Source organism: Procambarus clarkii, chromosome 37 (assembly GCF_040958095.1).
Source record: "Procambarus clarkii isolate CNS0578487 chromosome 37, FALCON_Pclarkii_2.0, whole genome shotgun sequence".
NCBI classification, from domain to species: domain Eukaryota; kingdom Metazoa; phylum Arthropoda; class Malacostraca; order Decapoda; family Cambaridae; genus Procambarus; species Procambarus clarkii.
The window spans coordinates 11,707,848-11,730,433 of NC_091186.1; the positions used below are offsets into that span (position 1 = coordinate 11,707,848).

The 22,586-nt window shown below is 43.1% G+C and overlaps 1 protein-coding gene across 2 annotated transcripts in view; it reads right to left on the bottom strand.

Moving 5' to 3' along the window:
- The window catches only part of Polr3A (RNA polymerase III subunit A), a 60,111-nt gene extending 46,679 nt beyond the window's left edge, over positions 1 to 13,432 (bottom strand). The window contains exons 1-6 of one of the 2 annotated variants that reach the window (XM_045754498.2): positions 11,781 to 13,432; positions 11,043 to 11,261; positions 10,202 to 10,351; positions 9,744 to 9,990; positions 7,508 to 7,614; positions 7,002 to 7,135 (exon numbers count right to left, since the gene is read on the bottom strand). In XM_045754498.2, coding sequence (XP_045610454.1) covers positions 7,002 to 7,135; positions 7,508 to 7,614; positions 9,744 to 9,990; positions 10,202 to 10,351; positions 11,043 to 11,222 — 818 coding nt within the window. In that variant the 5' untranslated portion in view covers positions 11,223 to 11,261; positions 11,781 to 13,432. The remainder of the gene's footprint in view (positions 1 to 7,001; positions 7,136 to 7,507; positions 7,615 to 9,743; positions 9,991 to 10,201; positions 10,352 to 11,042; positions 11,262 to 11,780) is intronic. The other variant, XM_045754499.2, reaches the window with a different exon arrangement.
- Between the last annotated feature and the right edge of the window lie 9,154 nt (positions 13,433 to 22,586).

Here is a 22,586-nt window from a genome sequence, read left to right on the forward strand (position 1 = left end):
TAAAGGTGAAGGAAATAATGACTGCCAATCCACAAGAAGTTGACATAATAGCACTAGAGATCTGCTATGAGGATGATAAACTAATGATGATAAATGCATATAGTCCACCGCCAAGCAGCACATGGTCAAAGGAGGAGCTAGATAGTAAACGTGAAGGTCTTATAACAATAATGAGAGAGATTATAGCGAGAGCGGATAACGATAGATCACGACTGTTGATAGTCGGTGACTTCAACTTGAAATCCATAGACTGGGAAGCATATGAAGCTAAAACAGAAGATTTTTGGACCTGTAAATTTGTAGACCTCATCCTGGAAACATTCTTGTATCAACATGTTAAACAAGCTACGAGGATGAGGGAAGGGGACGTTCCCTCCATGCTAGATTTGATATTTACCAGGAAGGAGGAAGAGATATTTGACATTCAGTACCTTCCTCCCTTGGGTAAAAGTGACCATGTCTTTTTGGGAATAAAGTATGCAATGCGTTATAAGCTGGAAGAAAATAAGGAGGTTGAAGCAGTTGAAAAACCAGACTTCAGGAGAGGACATTATGGTGACCTTAGACATTTTTTTAGTGAGTATAATTGGACAGACTTGATGCTAGGCAAGGAAGTGAATGAGATGTATGGCAAGTTTTGTGAAATATATGATAAAGGCACAAAAAAATTTATACCAAAACAGAGATGCAGAACTAGGAAACAGGATTGGTTCAATAGAAATTGCGAGAGGGCTAGAGACCGAAAGACACAAAAATGGAATCAATACAGGAAGAGGCCGAACCCCCAAACATACCAGCGATACAAAGATGCGAGAAACAACTACACGGCAGTGAGGAGAGAGGCAGAAAGAAATTTTGAAAAAGGGATTGCGGACAAATGTAAAACAGAACCAGGTCTATTCTATAAATTCATAAACAACAAATTGCAGGTAAAGGATAATATTCAGAGGTTGAAAATGGGAAATAGATTCACGGAAGATGAAAAGGAAATGTGTGAAACACTAAACGAAAAGTTCCAAAGTGTGTTTGTACAAAATGAAATCTTTAGGGAACCAGATACAATAAGAATTCCAGAGAACAACATAGAACACATAGAGGTGTCTAGAGACGAAGTGGAAAAAATGCTCAAGGAGCTCGGTAAGAACAAAGCAGCTGGCCCAGATGGCGTTTCACCATGGGTTCTGAGAGAATGTGCATCTGAGCTCAGCATTCCACTTCACCTGATCTTTCAGGCATCCCTGTGTACAGGAATCGTAGCAGACGGGTGGAAACAGGCTAACATAGTTCCAATCTACAAAAGTGGCAGCAGGGAAGACCCCCTCAATTATAGACCTGTATCATTGACAAGTGTAATAGTGAAAGTATTGGAAAAACTAATCAAAACTAAATGGGTAGAACACCTAGAGAGAAATGATATAATATCAGACAGACAGTATGGTTTTCGATCTGGAAGATCCTGTGTATCGAATTTACTCAGTTTCTATGATCGAGCCACAGAGATATTACAGGAAAGAGATGGTTGGGTTGACTGCATCTATCTGGACCTAAAAAAGGCTTTCGACAGAGTTCCACATAAGAGGTTGTTCTGGAAACTGGAAAATATTGGAGGGGTGACAGGTAAGCTTCTATCATGGATGAAAAATTTTCTGACTGATAGAAAAATGAGGGCAGTAATCAGAGGCAATGTATCAGAATGGAGAAATGTCACAAGTGGAGTACCACAGGGTTCAGTTCTTGCACCAGTGATGTTTATTGTGTACATAAATGATCTACCAGTTGGTATACAGAATTATATGAACATGTTTGCTGATGATGCTAAGATAATAGGAAGGATAAGAAATTTAGATGACTGTCATGCCCTTCAAGAAGACCTGGACAAAATAAGTATATGGAGCACCACTTGGCAAATGGAATTTAATGTTAATAAATGTCATGTTATGGAATGTGGAATAGGAGAACATAGACCCCACACAACCTATATATTATGTGAGAAATCTTTAAAGAATTCTGATAAAGAAAGAGATCTAGGAGTGGTTCTAGATAGAAAACTATCACCTGAGGACCACATAAAGAATATTGTGCAAGGAGCCTATGCTATGCTTTCTAACTTCAGAATTGCATTTAAATACATGGATGGCGATATACTAAAGAAATTGTTCATGACTTTTGTTAGGCCAAAGCTAGAATATGCAGCTGTTGTGTGGTGCCCATATCTTAAGAAGCACATCAACAAACTGGAAAAGGTGCAAAGACATGCTACTAAGTGGCTCCCAGAACTGAAGGGCAAGAGCTACGAGGAGAGGTTAGAAGCATTAAATATGCCAAAACTAGAAGACAGAAGAAAAAGAGGTGATATGATCACTACATACAAAATAGTTACAGGAATTGATAAAATCGACAGGGAAGACTTCCTGAGACCTGGAATTTCAAGAACAAGAGGTCATAGATTTAAACTAGCTAAACACAGATGCCGAAGAAATATAAGAAAATTCACCTTCGCAAATAGAGTGGTAGACGGTTGGAACAAGTTAAGTGAGAAGGTGGTGGAGGCCAAGACCGTCAGTAGTTTCAAAGCGTTATATGACAAAGAGTGCTGGGAAGACGGGACACCACGAGCGTAGCTCTCATCCTGTAACTACACTTAGGTAATTACACTTAGGTAATTACCTGTTGATGGACGGTTGAGAGGCAGGACCAAGGAGCCAGAGCTCAACCCCCACAAGCACAACTAGGTGAGGACATATATTGTAAAAGCACAAGCCGCCGACTAGTGGCAGAGAGCACTACACCGGCCAGGCTAAGAAGGCACAAAACTGCATCAAAAGGCCCACCTCGACAGCAAAACCACTAAGTCCCAGCACAGCCACAACATGTGCCAAGACCCAAAAAGCTCAGTCTGCAAGCCAGGAAGACCCCGGAACCCCAAAAGGCAGAACCGGGTCACACGAGGAAACAAAGTCCCCTGAACCCACAAAAGGGGGCCCAAGAGGAAACCTCCAGAACGAAACCAAGGAACCCAAAGGAACCCAGAATCGAACCAGGGGGAGCCCAAACCACCACATTTGCCGGTGGAGAACACCACTGAAAGGCAAAGCACAGCCCCCAGCTGAACGCCCTGGGAAAACGGTCCCAACAGACCGAAAACCGAGGGACAAGGTGTGGGAGCAAGCATACCAGCCAGGGGCACAGAGCCTAAACCCATAGGCTCAGACCCAAAATCAACACCCAAACGTTCCCAGAGGAACAGGCAACGGCAAGAAAACACCAGAAAAACAAAGAAACGACAACAGGAGAACAAAAACCCTGAAAAATTTTTGAAAACTCACCAGAGACGCTCGCTCGCACACCCAGACGCATGTAAACAAACCGCAACGCCGCCCTGGTGGCCACGCCGTGAAACCGGCAGACGAAAATGGCCGCCAGCAGGGGCTGTGACTGACGCTAAATACACAAAAACACGCCAGCAAATGTGGGAAGCTAGCAGACTGGAAGGGCGAAAAACACCGCCCAACAGCAGAAAAACCCCGGAAGGGGCAAAACCGCCCCAGAACTGCTAGCAGGCAACCCCCACAGCCCCGGGAACCAACAACAGAGGCCCCGGGGCAGAGCCGTCCTCCAAGCCCTCCGCCCTTAAAGAAAAGCAAGAGTCCATGGGAAAGGCAACAAGAAAGGGCCGCTGGTAAGACCCAGAAGCCTTGGCAGGAGGCACAGGCTCAAACCTCCGTCCCCAACCCGAACGGGGCAGCCCCCGAAAACCGCCCGAGTCTCTGCCGCAACTAATCCCCGCCCCGACCCCGAAACCCGCAGACGGTCCGGAGCCGGGAAGAGAGAAAGGGGCGAGCAGCACCTAACCAAACGGGGCGGCCACGGGGCATTCGAGTGGGAAACCAACCTAGCATGTTGCAGCAACTAGCTTGCAACATGGATGCCGCCTGTACTCTGAACAGTAATAACATCAGGAGAGTACTGGAGAACAAGCAGAGAATCACTCGCAAGACTCCGGGTCAAGGTGTCAGTGACCCAACAGGCAGCACGACGGAGGTAAAAATGGCGACTGTCACCCGGAGACAAGGGAACAGCAACCAACGATCCCGTACAAGACGGGTTGGAACCCGGAAGACACATTCAATGGTCCCCCGAGCCCAGACAGGGGTTTCCAGGGCCCGTAGGGTAACAACTACGGGAAGCCCGGGCAAGGTGTTGCTAACCGGTTAAGAAAACCCAAACATAACAAGAGGGGAGATTATAGCACTGAAAACCCCTGAGACGTGTATAATCACGGGGGCCTAGCAGAAGGCCGCCAAACACTACCAGTGGAACTATAACCACCCTAGGCAGACCCCCACTAGGCATGAAAAATTAAAAACAAAAGAAAAACCCCGCAAAAGTACACCGTCTCCAGAGGCAACAGAAACCGGCCGCCGCTTAGGTGGCAGGCTGCGCAACACCTTGACGCCCTAACCAGCACAATACCAATCCCTACCCAGGGCCAAACAAGGGCCCCAAGCCCCAGCTAGCCCCAAGGGCGAGGCAAATGCCGAGCAGCAAGAACCTCTACGGGAATTGTTCCCGAACGCCCCAGGGAAGATAACCCTGTTGCGCAAGGGCAGTACTCACAGGGCGCTTAGGGAAGTCAGCCACTAAGCACATGCAGCCCCGGCACTGATGAAGTACTCCTGGCCACCGCACAACACAACACACGGCAGTAAACGCCACACAAGGCAAACACCGCCTAGGAAACTGAGGCCAGAGAAGCGTCAATCCCGGTTGACATTAGCGAACGAACTGAAGCTTGGCAGCCGGCGCGGTAGGTCCGGGGCTCCCCCCTTCCCCTCCCGGGGTGGGGAGGGCTGCGCGGACGATCGGCGCGGCAGTAAAGTGTGATGTTTGCTTGTTTGCTAGTTTCCTTGGGATTGTAGGGAGTTTTCTACCTCTCTGTTCGGTTTTTGTTGTAGTTTTTTACCATGTGGGGTTTGTTTTGTTACGCCTACCTTTCTGGGTGCCTAACCCCGGTCGATGGCAGATAAGGAAAACCCCCAACCATATGGGGTTTTCCAGGGCCATTGCTCCCTGAAACCTCTCTGAAGGGGCCAGGTTCTGGCGCTGGTCCCTGGTAGGTCTGAACTCCATAGCTAATGTCCCGGTCTAACATAACATACATTAGCCCGATAAGCTCCAGGGAGCCGTAGGGGCTCCCCACAGAAAAACAGCATTGAATGTAATGAAACGCAAATTTCTGGGTGAGCCCTGGAGACTCCCTGGAGCTATCGGGCTAATATGCAATTCATTAGATTGGGGTCATTAGTCTTTCGAGTTCAGCCTACCAGGGACCACGAGCCAGAACCTGGCCCCTTCAGAAAGACGCAGGGAGCAATGGCCCTAGAATTCCCCCTTCCCCTTCTATTTGGGGTTTTTCCTTATCTACCGTCGACCGAGGTTAGGCACCCAGAAAGGAAAGCATGACAAAACAAACCTCAAATTACAACCGAAAACCGAACGGAGATGCAGAACTCCCTCCAATCCCAAGGAAACAAGCATACATCAAACCCCACCACCGCATCGCTCGTCTGTGCAGCCTCCCAAGGGAGGGGGAGAGGGGGTTTGGTCCTTTCAAGAGAAAAGACGGCGAGAGGGGGTTTTTCATACTTTGAGAGAAAAGTATCAAAACAGTGCAAAAACCGCCAACCGGGCGAAGGGAGGGTGCCAGGGAGCCTTCGGGGCTCACCCAGAAAATGGCATTTCATTACATTCAACGCTAGTTTTCTGAGGGGAGCCCATTCACCTCCCTGGAGCTACATAACCAAAGATGAGGAAAAGAGGGATTTACCCGGGAGGCAGGTAAGTCCACCTAAATCCTATAACGTGTGTATACAGTGTAATAACAGCAAAAGGAGTATGTTGGGAGGAGCCATTTTGGCGAGCGAGAGAGGGAGCATCAGCTGACTGAGTGGCGACCTCTGTTATTGTCTGAACTCACCATATCAGCTTAGTTGTACAGTTATAGTGATCAAAACATGTAGATACTTATATATAACGTTTGTATATAGTGTAATAAAAGCAAAAACGGTATGGCGGGAGGAGGAGTGTTGGCGAGTGAGAAGTTGGTGAGGGAGGGAAGGAGGTGGCATTTGCTGGCTGGTGTGTGCCACTCTTCTTGTTGCTTTGACTCACCATACCAACTTAGTGGTTTGTTATGGTGAGGAAAACATGCAGATACTTATATATAATGTGTGTATATAGTGTAATAACAGTAAAGCTATTTGTTTATTGCTTTTATGAACATAACTGAATCACTAATATGCACACCATACTTTTGAGTATAGCAATGGTTCACATATTTTACTATATAAATCCCGCTTTTACTTTAACTTTGGTTAGGTAGTTCTGGGAAGCCAAAGGGGTTCTCAGAAAACCAGCATTGAATGTAATGAAACGCCATTTTCTGGGTGAGAACCAGAGGCTTCCCGGCATCCCTGCCTCCCTCTAGTCGGCATTTTTTTGTGTTTTTGATATTCAGCCTCTGAACTGGGGTTGGGTAGCTGGCGTGGGAGGTCTGCCCCCCTTTCCTTCCATCTCCCATGGAGGGGGAAGCTGTGCAGACAGTGGCTCGGCGGCTTGGTGATGTCATGCTTGTTTGCTTGTTTTCTGATTGGGGAGTTCTGCTTGCTCGTTTTGCTTTTGGTTTGCAATTTTTAAACACCTGTAGTTTGTTGTGGGATTCCTAGCTTTCTGGGGGCCCTGACTTGGTAGAAGGCAGACATAGACTGCTTCCAACTACATGGGGGTGTCTATAGGCCATTGCACCTCGTGCCTCTCTGAGGGTGAAAGATTATGGCTCGTGGTCCCCGGTAGGCTAGAACTCCATCGATCGACTGTTGCCACTGTCTAATATATACACACATCAGCCCGGTATAGCTCCGGGGAGCCGAAAGGGGGCTCGCCACAGAATATACGTGTAATAATTAATACCCACAACCAGGACATACAAATTAACTACTCACGTGCCAGATTTCAGTTCTGATATAACAGACGGACGAATACAATTCGGCGGAACCAAAAGACGAGTAAGTATAAGATCCTTAGGGTGTGAAAACTGCTGGTCCATACACAGCAGAGGCAGGTCAGCCAGAGGGATCTGAAGAACCCATAATGTATGATTACACCAAAGTGTCAATATTGTACAGTAAAGCAAATTCAACTTGACACAACCCATACATTGATGAACTCGTGCTGTTATTAACACAAGGAGTTAATAGCAACATAACAGTAACCCAGTGAACTCACCCAATCTCAAGCCTTATACTAGCTATAATGCCTATTATCTCCCATACTAGTTATAACACACTATTACCTCTCATACTAGCTACAACACACTATTGCTTCCTATATATATGGCTTATCATCTGGCTTGTAAGTCTTCATTTGTATTTTTGCCACAGTAACTTTCTTTGATACGTTATAAACTTTTACATGAACTTTTCAAATGAAACATAAGACTCAGTCTTACCCTCTCAAACAGGTCCAAAACTTGACTAGGGTTGAGAAACTCAATAACATTTGAAGACAACTGTGCCTCCAGCTCCTTGTTGTATTCTAACGCCGTGTCAAACTGGGCTGCTCAGATGAAAACAGAATATAAAATCAAGCGTTAAATGTAATGAAACAACCTTTTCTGGTTGAGTACTGGAGTAGCTACCTGCAACTTGGGTAGCTACTGATGGTACTGTACCCTCCAATATCTCCTTGCAGCTAAAGTAACTATTGATAGGACCCTCCCAATAGCTCCCCGCAGCTAGAGGAGCCACCGACGAGGTCCTCCCAATAGTTGTCCGTAGCTATGGTAGCAACTAACATTATCCTTCCAATAATTCCCAAGGTAGCTACTGCCCTGACAATCCCATAAAAATAAGGTGTGAAAATTAAATATCTTTCATGTGGAATTAGTGAAAAATTTTACAGCAATGATCAAAAGTGTTAAGATACTTCAAAAGAGAAGTTGCACACTGCACTATATGATGTTGAACACATCTCTGACCCTGTCCATGAGAGTCTGAAGACACTATATATGCTAACGCCTACTCGCTGAAGCCATAAACGGCAAAACTCTGCTGGGTTTTAAAATTTAGCTGGAAAAGATAATCAGGTCAAATGGGGGGGACCTTTGACAAGCCATCAGCTTCCTGTCCTCATTGAGGCCACTAGTATTAATGGCCCCTCAGGTAAATTCAGGTAAATGCTGGTTACCAGTGTAAATGAATGACCACATCTGTGGTAGAATATTCACTAAAATAAAAACTACCGATAGGACCATGACGAGAGGCTGTACGATGGGATCAACCCATGTCCCTGGACTGCCCAAGCATACACACTACTGACCAGACCATGATGAGAGGCCGTACGATGGGATCAGACCTGCATCCCTGGACTTCTCTTCACACAATTTAACATTTCACCAACTCCATAAAAGCTCATCACTCTCCAAACATCCATTACTATTGTAATATGCTTTTTTTCAAAAAATCACAAAAATTATATCCACCTTATGATCTTCATAGCATTCCTTCTTCAGTCTATTAATTCTCATGATTTAAGAGGTGTCAAATTTGAAGTTTTTTGCCTAACCAGAAGCATTCAAACCTAGACAACTTACTCAACCTATTGAGGCAGATGCTCATTAATTTCACAAGAGTAACAGACCACCATGGTCGATGGCGTCAAAAGTGTGGTCCAGAGAATGTGACGACAGACTGCTTCATTACATATCTCAGTGCAAGTATCTGGTTCATGAACTACTTTCACTATGGAAACTACATCCTTCATCATTAACCAATTTACCAGTTACTGGTTGTACTTTTCCAAACAATATTTTGCTAAACATTCTATCCACTACACTTAAAAGACTAATTTATCTGAATTTACCTAATGGCCAGTATCTCTAGTGGCCTCAGTAGGGACAGGAAGCCTTGAGAAGGGCCACCATCTCTAGTGGCCTCAATGGGCGCACGAAGCCAACGGCTTGTCAAAGGACCCCATTGTTGCTGAGAACTTTTTGCAGCCAATATACCAGTAGTTATTACAATCACCACATTTACCTAAATTTTAATCCAAAGAAATTATCCTAATTAATTTACAATAACCTCGTACAGATCCCAGCCAAATTATCCACTTTAATTCAATTCCATTGCCTCTGCTGCATTTAATCATTTTTTTTAATATTTTACCCATTCCTGAAGCCAAAACCATAATTACAGAGCAGCTTTCATTAAGTACCAACTAGTGATTGAAGGCAATTGCAAAATATACCTTAATGTTCCAGCATGTGTACATAAGGTGACTTTTTTTTTTTTAAGGTCATGCTACAGTAACTGATTTGGTTATTTAGCACACAATTTTCCCATGAACATGATCAACTAATTATTTAGTTTTAATTCATTGTTTTCGAAAGATTTCTAACTAACGTTCTGACACCAGGTAAGAAATTTGCTTAATTAGTCCATACTGAGTATACATTAAGCATCAAGAGGCCATATAGTTAACAAATGGAATGCACTAAGAAGTGAAGTGGTAGAGGCAGACTCTATTCACAGCTTTAAGTATAGAAATGACACATCCCAATATGCTCTGGAATCTATACATTAGTCAATTATGGGTCGGAAGGTGGTGGCCCAAAAGGTTCATCTCCTGCATATATAACTTAGTGATAATAACTAGGTTAGTACAGAATGAACACCATAAGAACTCACAAAAATAATTCGTAAGGATAGGGTCGCCCTTCTTCACACTCCTAAACCTTTCATGTAAAATTTTGAGTGGAGGGAGCTTCTTCACTATGCCGTTCTGGGCCCCGCAGTAGGCGCACAATGACACCTTCTTACATAGTTCATTAATCCGTTTATAGAGAGCTTTCTTCTGGAGATATGAATTGATTCTTTTGGCTTGTTCACACAAGCCAGGTTTGTCCTTAGGTTTCAGCAAAACATATGCACAGGTCTGCAATACAGTTATGTTAGTGCTGCATAAATTTTTCAACATCAAGAAACAAACTATGTGGCCAACTTATCACTTAAAATATCAGGAAGTGCCAGTCACTAAAATAAAATAGCAAATTTCAACAACACTTTCACAATATATCATTCAAGATTTACCTTATCTGTTCAACATAAAGAGGCATTAGCAATGAGCAAAACAATTATTAACTCACTTTGCAAATGTTTTGAAGAATATGAATCGTGTTTTTGAAGTAGCCAACATGAAAGACAGGTCTGGCAAGATCCAGGTAGCCGTAGTGGCCTATACAGTCCGTAAGGTTTTTAGCACAGGTTTCACACGTTACATCTTTTTGGCTAGTACCCTGCAAAAAAAAAAAATGTAGTACCTAGTCCATATTAGATGTAGGGTTTTGAGCTTGAATGAAAAGGTCCTTTCTAATTACATCATTAAGTAAGTAATTATCAAAGAAGGCACCAAGCCGGGAAAACTATGTAGCAACTACATTAGGTTGTGCCCTTAACCCTTGGATTGCACAAGGGTTACATAAGACATGGTCTGTACAATCACAGAAAAATAGTAATCAAAACAAGGTTTTTTCCAGTATTGTTAAAAAACCATGTCCTGAGTAAAGGAAAATGCCCAAAAATTTGTAAATCACTTTTCAAGATGGCAGTTGTTTGCTGGAAGCCTCAAATTTTGATTGTGAATACCATGTACCAGTGGGAGTTTCAAATGTTGGCTTATTGGAACTCTCCAGCTATGCCTGGATTGACAGGGTACATATGGCTTGGTGCTGTAGCTGCCCCTTAAGCCATCAACAACAGCAACAATGACAATGTGTCAGTCTGACCTGGACCCTCATCAAGTCATTAATAGGAGTAGGAGTGTTGTAACTTTCCCACATAAAATCTCATCTAACAAATAAAATTTTAGTTGGTTCTATTTTTCATGTAGTCAAATACAATACATTACAATGTTAATTCAGAACTTTGGCTGAGCAAAATGACAACAGAACAGTTCATTGTAAAACTTTGTATGCTTGTGGAACTCACCATGCGGCGGTCAAGCACCCCATGGGGAGCTGGCTGACGGGAGCCCACTGTAGAGCTGTACAGTTCTGAAGACACAACATGTGCATGACTCAGCTGTTGCATGTCCTGTGCTGACAGCACTCCAAACTGAATTTCCAGGATGTTGCGGACAACATCAGTCTCACGATACTGGTCCTTCATCTTGGCAGTGAATCACAAACTTGTACAGACAGGAAATATCTATAATAAAAAAATAAAGCATTAAATGTAAAGAAATGCATCTTTCTGGTGAATCCCCTCAGTGTCTCCCTGTTAACCCAGTGGGTAGCCGCAGGGAGCCACTGAAGGAATCCCTCCAAGAATCCAGCATAGAATGTAATGAATCATGATCTCCATTATACTATAAACATACAAAAGTACATACTGATGAAAGCCTAACACAATCATTCAACAAACTGTCAAATGTTAATAATTATCCACTTTATTCATCATAAATTTCACATCATAAAAAAAAATTTAAATATTCCTATGACTATTTTATAATCCACAAAAATATATATAATTTTCTACAGTGTTTGGAGCCTGCTGACTTTATGTAGGATTAACACCTCTGATGTAGTGCAGTATCAACATTGACACGCCAGTGTGATGCGTCTCTCAACATTACCACTTGTGAATACATCAGGAGGAGAAAACCTTCATGCAAACTGCTTGTACCATAAAGAAGAATAAGAACTTCGTATCGCACGAGCTACGTACCAAGTATTGGAATTACAACGGCTTGTGCTAGTCAGGAATCTTTTAGACTTTGGTGGCGCCACTGAAGGTCGCAATCACAGATTGCTGGCTTGGGGTTCCTCATGGAGAGATGGCCCCCCTCAGGGCTTTTCACAAGGAGTTGGCAATCTCAGGGCTTCTCACAGAGGGCTGGCACCCTCATGACTTCTCTCAGGGGCTTGCAATCTCAGGGCTTTTCACAGGGGCTAGCAACTTCAGGGCTTCTCACAGGGGCTAGCAACCTCAGGGCTTCTCACAGGGGCTAGCAACCTCAGGGCTTCTCACAGGGGCTAGCAACTTCAGGGCTTCTCACAGGGGCCAGCAACCTCAGGGCTTCTCACAGGGGCTAGCAACCTCAGGGCTTCTCACAGGGGCTAGCAACTTCAGGGCTTCTCACAGGGGCTAGCAACTTCAGGGCTTCTCACAGGGGCTAGCAACCTCAGGGCTTCTCACAGGGGCTAGCAACCTCAGGGCTTCTCACAGGAGCTAGCAACCTCAGGGCTTCTCACAGGGGCTAGCAACTTCAGGGCTTCTCACAGGGGCTAGCAACCTCAGGGCTTCTCACAGGGGCTAGCAACCTCAGGGCTTCTCACAGGGGCTAGCAACCTCAGGGCTTCTCACAGGGGCTAGCAACCTCAGGGCTTTTCATAGGGGGCTAGCAACTTCAGGGCTTCTCACATGGGCTAGCAACCTCAGGGCTTCTCACAGGGGCTAGCAACCTCAGGGCTTCTCACAGGGGCCAGCAACCTCAGGGCTTCTCACAGGGGCCAGCAACCTCAGGGCTTCTCACAGGAGCTAGCAACCTCAGGGCTTCTCACAGGAGCCAGCAACCTCAGGGCTTCTCACAGGGGCCAGCAACCTCAGGGCTTCTCACAGGGGCCAGCAACCTCAGGGCTTCTCACAGGAGCTAGCAACCTCAGGGCTTCTCACAGGAGACAGCAACCTCAGGGCTTCTCACAGGAGCTAGCAACCTCAGGGCTTCTCACAGGGGCCAGCAACCTCAGGGCTTCTCACAGGAGCTAGCAACCTCAGGGCTTCTCACAGGAGCCAGCAACCTCAGGACTTCTCACAGGGACTAGCAACCTCAGGGCTTCTCACAGGAGCTAGCAACCTCAGGGCTTCTCACAGGAGCTAGCAACCTCAGGGCTTCTCACAGGAGCTAGCAACCTCAGGGCTTCTCACAGGGGCCAGCAACCTCAGGGCTTCTCACAGGAGCTAGCAACCTCAGGGCTTCTCACAGGGGCCAGCAACCTCAGGGCTTCTCACAGGGGCCAGCAACCTCAGGGCTTCTCACAGGGGCTAGCAACCTCAGGGCTTCTCACAGGGACTAGCAACCTCAAGGCTTCTCACAGAGGGTTGGCAACTTTAGGGCTCCTCTCAAGGGGGCTGACAACCTCATGACTCACAAGGAACTAACTTCCTCATGGCTTCTCACAGAGCTTTGGAACTAGCCTCTAGTTCCTTAACTAGCCTCGTGTTCCCAGCTTCTTCAGAGCACACAGTCCATCCCTGATCACCTCACAGCAAAACGTTTCAGGTTACCCACAACTGCTACCGGTTCACTCAATTATCAAAATAATTCCCTACCGCTGTACACAGCGTGAAGCCGCCGCTCCCGTGTTGTGGACTGGGACGACGAGCCTATGTTCAATATTATCATCTTTAACACAAACATTTTCATTCTACTTATAATTAAATTATTTATATTATTTTTTAATCATCATCGTAACTTGATCAGCTAGTTAGGTAACTGATTGATTGTAAGCGGAATTCAGTTTTATTAAACTGAAGTTTTTGTTTAGTTCCGTAACCTTTAACGCAGACAGACAATATATGATTCAATTACACAGACATTGTAACTGGCTTAGCTAAATGAATTGTGGGGTTCAGTCCCTGAGCCCATTATGTGCCTCTGTAACCCTTTCCACTGATTGGGTGCATAATAAATGAACTAAACTAACTAGAGAAATAACATTAGCGTGATATATTTATTTATTTATTTATATTTATATATACAAAAGTTCTTACATTCTTGTACAACCACTAGTACGCGTAGCGTTTCGGGTCGTTTAAGTCCTTAATCCAATGTTCCCTGAAATACGACTCCCGCGAAAAAACGTTTAACAACCAATTGTACCCATTTTACTGTTGAGTTAAACAGAGGCTACAGTTAAGGATTTGCGCCCAGTCAATCCTCCCCGGCCAGGATACGAACCCATGACATAGTGCTCGCGGAACGCCAGGCGAGTGTCTTAACCACTACACCACCGGAACTAATGATCAAATATCAATGAACAAACCCACTGGAGTCGTGATGAGGGTTCGAACCTATGTGTTGGGTGTTCCCAGGCACCCTCGGGAGCCTTGTGAGTTCAATCTGGCCTCAGGTTGCAATTATTTTACCATGTCGTGACACAGTCAAACTAGAGCGTGCCTGGGAACACTCAGTGCATAGGTTCGAACCCTCATCACGGCTCTTGTTGATTTGTTCACAATTCAACTATATTATTAAATCAATTTCAATAGTCTTTTTTTTTTGAGATATATACAAGAGTTGTTACATTCTTGTACAGCCACTAGTACGCGTAGCGTTTCGGGCAAGTCCTTAATCCTATGGTCCCTGGAATACGACCCCCTGCCGCGAAGAATCGTTTTTTCATCCAAGTACACATTTTACTGTTGCGTTAAACAGAGGCTACAGTTAAAGAATTGCGCCCAGTAATTCCTCCCCGGCCAGGATACGAACCCATGACATAGCGCTCGCGGAACGCCAGGCGAGTGTCTTACCACTACACCACGGAGACTGCAGTAGTCAATTATTATTTAAAGCATATAAATACAAAAAATAATATTTAAACGTTCAGATTACTACAACGAAAGTCACATTTTGAAAGTCGTACGGAAAATACAGTAGTTTTGGGTTTGGTGTTAGGCTTATATTTTAAGGCATTTTTTTTAATTTTGGTGGATTAAGTCCTATCAACCTCTATACATAGTTAAGGCCTACCAACCTCTGGAGGAATATTAAGGTCCCCACAATAGCTTACTGACCAGCCAGCAAGTAAATTTTAGTTTAAATTTTAATCAGATAAATCGAGAATCAAGTAACCTCCCAAAGGTTTGTGTAGTATGAAGTAAAGGCAATTATTATACAGTCCACTGTTCACCACAATCAATAATAAATCCACCACAAAAATTGCGGGCAATACAAAGACATCAGTAAGTAGAAATACAACAGTGAAATTATAAGCCAATTACAGCTTAGGCTTAAAGAAAGATTAAAACCTGTTAAATACACTTGCTGGAAACCACATTAGTATTAATGTTAAATATGCCATGTTCTTCATGATACTCATTAGTTCTCAGGTTAACTACCATTACGTGTTCTCTATCAAATAAAAACAAAAATGAAGCCATAAGGATAATTCTTGGAGTGCCCGAAGCCATGAGGATAATTCTTGGAGTGCTCGAAGCCATGAGGATAATTCTTGGAGTGCCCGAAGCCATGAGGATAATTCTTGGAGTGCTCGAAGCCATGAGGATAATTCTTGGAGTGCCCGAAGCCATGAGGATAATTCTTGGAGTGCCCGAAGCCATGAGGATAATTCTTGGAGTGCCCGAAGCCATGAGGATAATTCTTGGAGTGCCCGAAGCCATGAGGATAATTCTTGGAGTGCCCGAAGCCATGAGGATAATTCTTGGAGTGCCCGAAGCCATGAGGATAATTCTTGGAGTGCCCGAAGCCATGAGGATAATTCTTGGAGTGCCCGAAGCCATGAGGATAATTCTTGGAGTGCCCAGATGTACAAGAATACTCAACATGAGGGAGGAGCTGAAACCCAACCACATGTGAAAGAATTGAGCAGCTAAACATGACCTTCTGAGCCAAGATAATGAGAAGTCATCAGTAGTTCAAGTTCAAGTTTGTTTATTGAGATAAGCAAGAAATACATCTGAAAGGGATAGAGTAGCTTAGGCTATTTCTACTCCCCGCTACTTCAAGTCCCTCAAGGGGCGCACAGATTCAGTGAGTACAAATAGACAAATAACATTACAAGAATCCCATTTAACATTGCAGGTTAATATAGTAAGTACAGCATATAAGTGTTACACTCTTGGGGCAAAATTCTTGTAGCTCCTAAGTATACTGTCTATCATACCATTATCACACATCCAAACAATTTGATGTGGTACACTATTTATTTCCTTATTTCTATAGTTATCAATAAGTTGACACTCTAATACATAATGTTCTAAGGTGTGGGCGTGCGGCATACTACATAATTTACACTCCTTATCTTTTTCACTGACATCAACACCGTATTGCCAGATATATTTATATCCTAATCTTAATCTCATGTAAATTGAATCCTTCCAAGTAGACTTTCCTTTACCATAGGTGAAGGGCGAATTTGTATTTATTATTGAATAATTCTTAAGTGTGTTACTACTGTCCACCATTGCCATTCTCTTTATCATTTCTTCACCCTCCTGAATCATCTTGATTCTTGTTTTTATTTGTTTCAAGGTTAACTGACATACAACATCAACCAGAGTTTTTTCAGTGGCTCTCTTCGCTATCTCATCAACTACCTCATTCAACAGTATTCCCACATGTGAAGGGATCCACATGAATCTTACTTTATACCCAGTTTTTTCTAATTTCTTAATTAATATTCTCTCTACACTCACAATATTCTCTCATCACAATATTCTAATATACTAGGCGTCTGTTATTTAAAGACTCTAACGCTCCTCTGCTGTCAATAAAGAAGCAGGCATTTTTACCACATTTGACTACTTCCTGTAATCCTGCTAATACACCTTGGAGTTCAGCCTGCGTTGAAGAGACATTGTCAGTTAAGCGGCGTCCAATAACAGTATCTACAGTGCCGATGTCAGTACGTGTACTCCCTGATCAAGACTCCACATCCTGCCTTCCCATCCCTAGCTACTGACCCATCACAATATACATGTAGAGTGTTTTCTGTAGGCAGTTTTCTAATTATACAATCATATGTTGCCCTCAGCTCTCCTATTTCATACATACTTTTTTTCTTTTGCAAGGGAGTAATTACTACATCTACATTACAATTCTCCCATGGTGGTGTGAATTTTCTCTTGGGCACAGCAATACACTCTGTAATAACATCATACTTTATAACATTATAACATAAGGTACTCATATATACTCTCTTCTTCATCATACACTGTCCATTACTTCCCACCTTTTGAACCGAGAGGATTAATTCATTAGCTCCCCCACCTCTCATTAATCTAATGGCAGAGGCTACATTTATCTCTTCAATTCTATCCCCAATACTCTGCAGATTCAACTCCATCCTCATTATCTCAATCATAGCATTTCTTGGGCATCCTAAGATAATTCTCATGGCTTCATTTTGTACCTTCTCCAACTTGCCCATCCTACCTTTACCAAAACAAGAAATGACAGGTGCAGCATAATCAATAAGATATTTTACAGTACTCAAGTATATCATTCGTAGCACAGGGACTTCCACTCCCTTTCCACAGCATGCCAAGGCCTTCAGAGGTTGTAATCTCTTCTGACATTGACCCAACAGTAGTACTAAGGGTGTGGTATAGGGTGGATATTAAAGAAAGAAATTTAAATTGCCCACCCCACACATGGGGGGGGGGGTGCCAGTTATCAATTGTGACACTAGCTCTCCACATATGTCAGTTGATTAATTTAGAAACGGTACGTGTGGTCGGACTCGAGCCCATTGTTGATATGACGATGTGCATTTAATTTTGTAACTAGCCCATGAAGACTGTAACTTGCTTAGCTAAATGAATTGTGGGGTTCAGTCCATGAGCCCATTATGTGCCTCTGTAATCCTTTCCACTACCGCCCACAAGATGGGTATGGGGTGCATAATAAATGAACTAAACTAACTAACTCAGATTAACAACACTGACAACTTTTGGTTCTTTTATAAATAACTTACGGCCTCACGAGCACTATGTTTACACTGATGGGTCTGTTCAAATATAAACAGGTCGCACTGCAGCAGCCTGTAGAATACACAAAGTCAACCAATGTACACTCTTGTGCCAAGTAAGTCCACTACGGGCTCACCATAGCCGATTCTACTTGCACCGCTCCAGTGCCAGGTAAGTTACGGGTTCACCATAGCCCGTGCTACTTGGAACTTGTTCCGAGTAGCTGAATCTATAACAACAACACTGAGCACTACTGTGAGACTGGACAACTGGCTCAGCTCCACTCATGCAGAATTAACTGCACTACAACTTGCCACTAACGCACTAAAAAACAGTGGAGGAAAATTTTTATGTGATTCGATGTTATCTCGTTAAGCACTTGGAACCCAACATGCAACAACCTGTTCTCGCACTTGCTTATAGTCAATATTGGCTTATTAATAAATACATGTGTGACATACTAATTTATTGTGAATATTTGAGTTTACCTTGAAAATCTGAATAGAAAACACCGACCTAACCTTCTTAGTATGTTAAGATAAACATCTTATTGCTTCTTAATTACAACTAGTATTTAACCTATACCTATATTGATATTACAGTTTTATAAAAATAGTAAAACAATACTAAGATATTTAAATAAATTGTAAAATAACTCAGGATATTGTCAAAATTTTGTATAAAATCTCTATTGTTTAATGAAACTGAAAAAGAAATTCCTAATATAAAAACTGGTGTAGAGCAATTAAATGGAAGAGATTATAGCTTGAAAAACAAAATAAGACTTGGAATATGTACGTATTAATATACCAAATATTGACTATAAGCAATGAATCCTATATGTACTGTCTTGTGCGAGAGCGGGCAAGCAAAGTAGATATAGGAAAGTTGTAAATTCCAATATAAACATAATTAACACAGAGCAAGAATTTCAGTCACAATTGTATGGCTACCATCTCACAGGGGTTGTCCAGCATGATGTGACAACCCGTCCTCGTGAGTATTATGTTACGTTGTTAGGTAGATTAGATACACAGTGTTTAGTGTGTTTCATATTTATTTAGTAGTCTTGATAACAGTAGTCGGTTGATGGCATTGTCGTAGACGTTCAGACGGAACTTGGAGCTGAGTGAGGCCGGAGTCGCGAAGCTCTATGCGGGAGAGCGTGACTGTCTGCTCTGTATCGAAGCTTGTAGCGTTTTGGGGTCGATTAGAACTGTACACGCCGAGTGCTACATTCTTGAGGTTGAAGAGGTGAGGTAAATCCAAAGTGTCTGTACTGGAGTTATCTGAATCACTGAAAATTGTACTCCCAGCTATTCGCAATTCGCTTGCTTATATTCGGTGACTACACCTCAACTTCCTCCAACCAGGATGGAAAGAATGTTACCTGTAAATAGGAATAGGATTATAGCTTGTGTAGTTAGTGCTAAATGGTTATGCCATTAAGATAATGAGAGACTGTAGTGAGTATATTGTTTGTACTTGCTACAAATACATCACAATTTGATGGATGAATGAGGAATCCCCCTAAGGCCAAAAATTGATGTACTAAAAATCATAACGGCTCACAAAATTGACATGATATCCCGTTTTCTCTCCGTGGGTGCTCGGTTAGGTTAGGCTCAGGCAATTTAGAACATCAGTTTAGTGATGTTGGGAACACTGGAAAGGACGGGGCTGGATAGAGAGATATGGCAGCTAAAGCTGCACATGATAAGCTTGAAATTGAGCTAGACCTAAGTATTTCAATATGTTGAAAAGACCGCGTTATTTCTGGAAATTAGGGATGACAGGGGAGCAATTACTGACACTCGATGGGCAGACATCCCCACTTCATGAATGGTGTGGGGGGGGGCGCTTGCTGTTAAAGATGATAATAGATTGATGAAGATTAAGCCACCCACGATGTGGCACGGGGATGAATAGCCCGTAATGTTCAAGATGAGCGAATCCAATTTTTTTTTTTTTTTTTTTTTAGATATATACAAGAGTTGTTACATTCTTGTACAGCCACTAGTACGCGTAGCGTTTCGGGCAAGTCCTTAATCCTACGGTCCCTGGAATACGACCCCCTGCCGCGAAGAATCGTTTTTTCATCCAAGTACACATTTTACTGTTGCGTTAAACAGAGGCTACAGTTAAGGAATTGCGCCCAGTAAATCCTCCCCGGCCAGGATACGAACCCATGACATAGCACTCGCGGAACGCCAGGCGAGTGTCTTACCACTACACCACGGAGACTGCAAAAATTATGAAAATAACTCTGCAAATGCATGTTGCTTAGCCCGAAACGTTATGCGGGTTAGTGGCTTTGCAGGAATATAAAACATCAATGTTATGTACTCTCACACACCCAATGTACCTTCTTGTATATATAAATAAATAAATAAACTACATGTGGTCGCTCTCGAATCCATTGTTGAACTGTCTCAATAGCTTACAAGACTGTAACTTGATTAGTTTCATGAATTTTAGGGTACAGTTCCTCAGCTCGTTGTAACAAATTTTTTTTTTTTTTTTTTTTTAGATACCCTACAGGATGGGTATAGCGTGCATAATAAAGGACCTCGACTAACCTCAATCTCTCTTCATATGGAAGGATTCTAATAGCTGGGATTAACTTTGTTATTTTTCACTGAACGTGTTCTAGTGAATTTATGTCCATTCTATATGACGACTAAAATTAAACTGCGTAATCTAAATTGAGCGTAACAAGAGCGTTCAATACTAGTTTGCATAAGAGGACTGTTTGACAGAAAAAAAGCAAAAAATACAATTATAAAAAGATCTAGATATAAAAAAAGAATATATATAATTATACACAAAATGAGGTAGGTTGCTTAAAGGTACTTTCAATAGATTCAATGTAGTGTAAGAGAATTGTTTTATGGCTAACGATGCTAGAAATATATCAGAGTATCCCATGTGCTTTATTAACATGCTGTAACGTTCATTTGGTGATAATAAACGCTGTAGTAAGTATTTACACCAGTGTAGTTTACAGTGGTGTGGTGAGAATGGTGTGACAGTGAGGCAACACCAGTCCAGTCTGTCCCACGAGTGTTGATGACTGATAATGGCGCTGGAGATGGTCAGTGGTGTACCCAGAACAATTGTCACTGAACCACTGCTGGAGTTTTGATTGAAGATGCTGCTGTTGTTGAAGATTAAACCACCCAATAGGTGGCACGGGCATGAATAGCTCGTAACCGTAATTGCTGATGATTGATTGATAAAGATTAAGCTACCCAAAAGGTGGCACGGGCATGAATAGCCCGTAACTCGTGGCCCTTTTGAGCCAGTATCAATAGCTGATACTGGAGATCTGTGGAGGTGCGACTGCACCCTGCGTGACGGGAGATGTCTCCCGGACCAAGTGGTGACCAGATGGACGCCGTAATTGCTGATTGATTGATAAAGATTAAGCCACCCAAGAGGTGGCACGGGCATGAATAGCCCGTAAGTGGTACAATTTTTTTTTTTGTTTTCCCCAGTGTTCTGAGGTTGCATTTAACCATCAAGCTGTTATCGTGGGGGAGGATACTGCTTCACAGTCTTTATGAGGGTGTCCAGCTGCTGGACACCTTTGTTGACCAGGAGAGTGGCTGTGTTGATGGCTTCAGGGTGGCCACTGCATGATTCAGGAACTCTTAAAGCTCTTCTAAGGTCATTGGTTGCTTCACATTCCAGAAGATAGTGAAGTAATGGCTTTTCTGTGACAGTTTGGCAGAAGATGCACTCTCTCTGTCGGGGTTCACCAATCTCCCAGTTGCATCTGTAACCTAGACGTAGTCTATATAGCCTAACTGCTATTTCCCTGTGGATTCCTTTTGGGATATTTAACCTTTCTAATTTGGTTGCCTGAAGATACCATGTTGCAGATGGCGAACCTTCAGCTATTCTCTGGTGTAGGTAGGCTTTGTTGAGATGTGAGAGTTTTTTGGTGATGATGTTTTTTATGTTCTCTAGGCTGGGTTGAATTGTTTTATGTATCACTGGATGACGAGTTGCCAATTTAGCAATTTCATCAGCTTTTTCATTTAATGGGATTCCAATATGGGATGGGATCCAGTTTAAAGTTATGTTGAGGCCTTTGCCTTTAGCGACTGCTCCTTGATACAAAATGGTGGTAATTATTTCCACATTATCTCTTCACTGTTTTTGTCCTAGTATTTGAAGTGCAGCTTTTGAGTCTGTGTGTATGATTGCATTTTGAGTGTTTTGTGCAATCACATATGCGAATGCCTGTTGTATGGCGAACAGCTCAGTTTGGGTTGATGATACTAGTCCTCCCAGTCTCCAATATGCCTGAACGCTGGTCGTGCAAAGAGCAGCGCCAGCACTCTCATTTTCTGTGTCCACCGATCCGTCTGTGAAGATGTGGGTGGCTCCTGCTACGGCTACCGTAATTGCGTGTGCGGCCGCCATATATTTGCGTCCACCTGACCATGGTTGACACCCAGTTGGTTGCTCGTAAACCAGCTGCCGGGAAACCTTAGCTTCTGTTTAGCAATAGTTCCTGGGTGCTCTTGGGAACATGTATTGATGTAATTATTGCATTGTGGGATTACTGCGGAACCTTTAAGTGTTTACAATAGAATTTCTTGGAATGTGAGATTTTTTGGGATAATTTAGGTAGCTGCCACATTTCTTTGCCACTTTGACAAACTGCCGGCTTCCTGTCCTCGTCGAGGCCACTATCACTATATAGTGGCCTTATGGGAAAATTACAAGGTAATATAATATATGTGGGATCAATTAGTATTAAGTTTTAGTTTTTAATGTTTTTCCTGCCCGAAACGCTTTGCGTAATAGTGG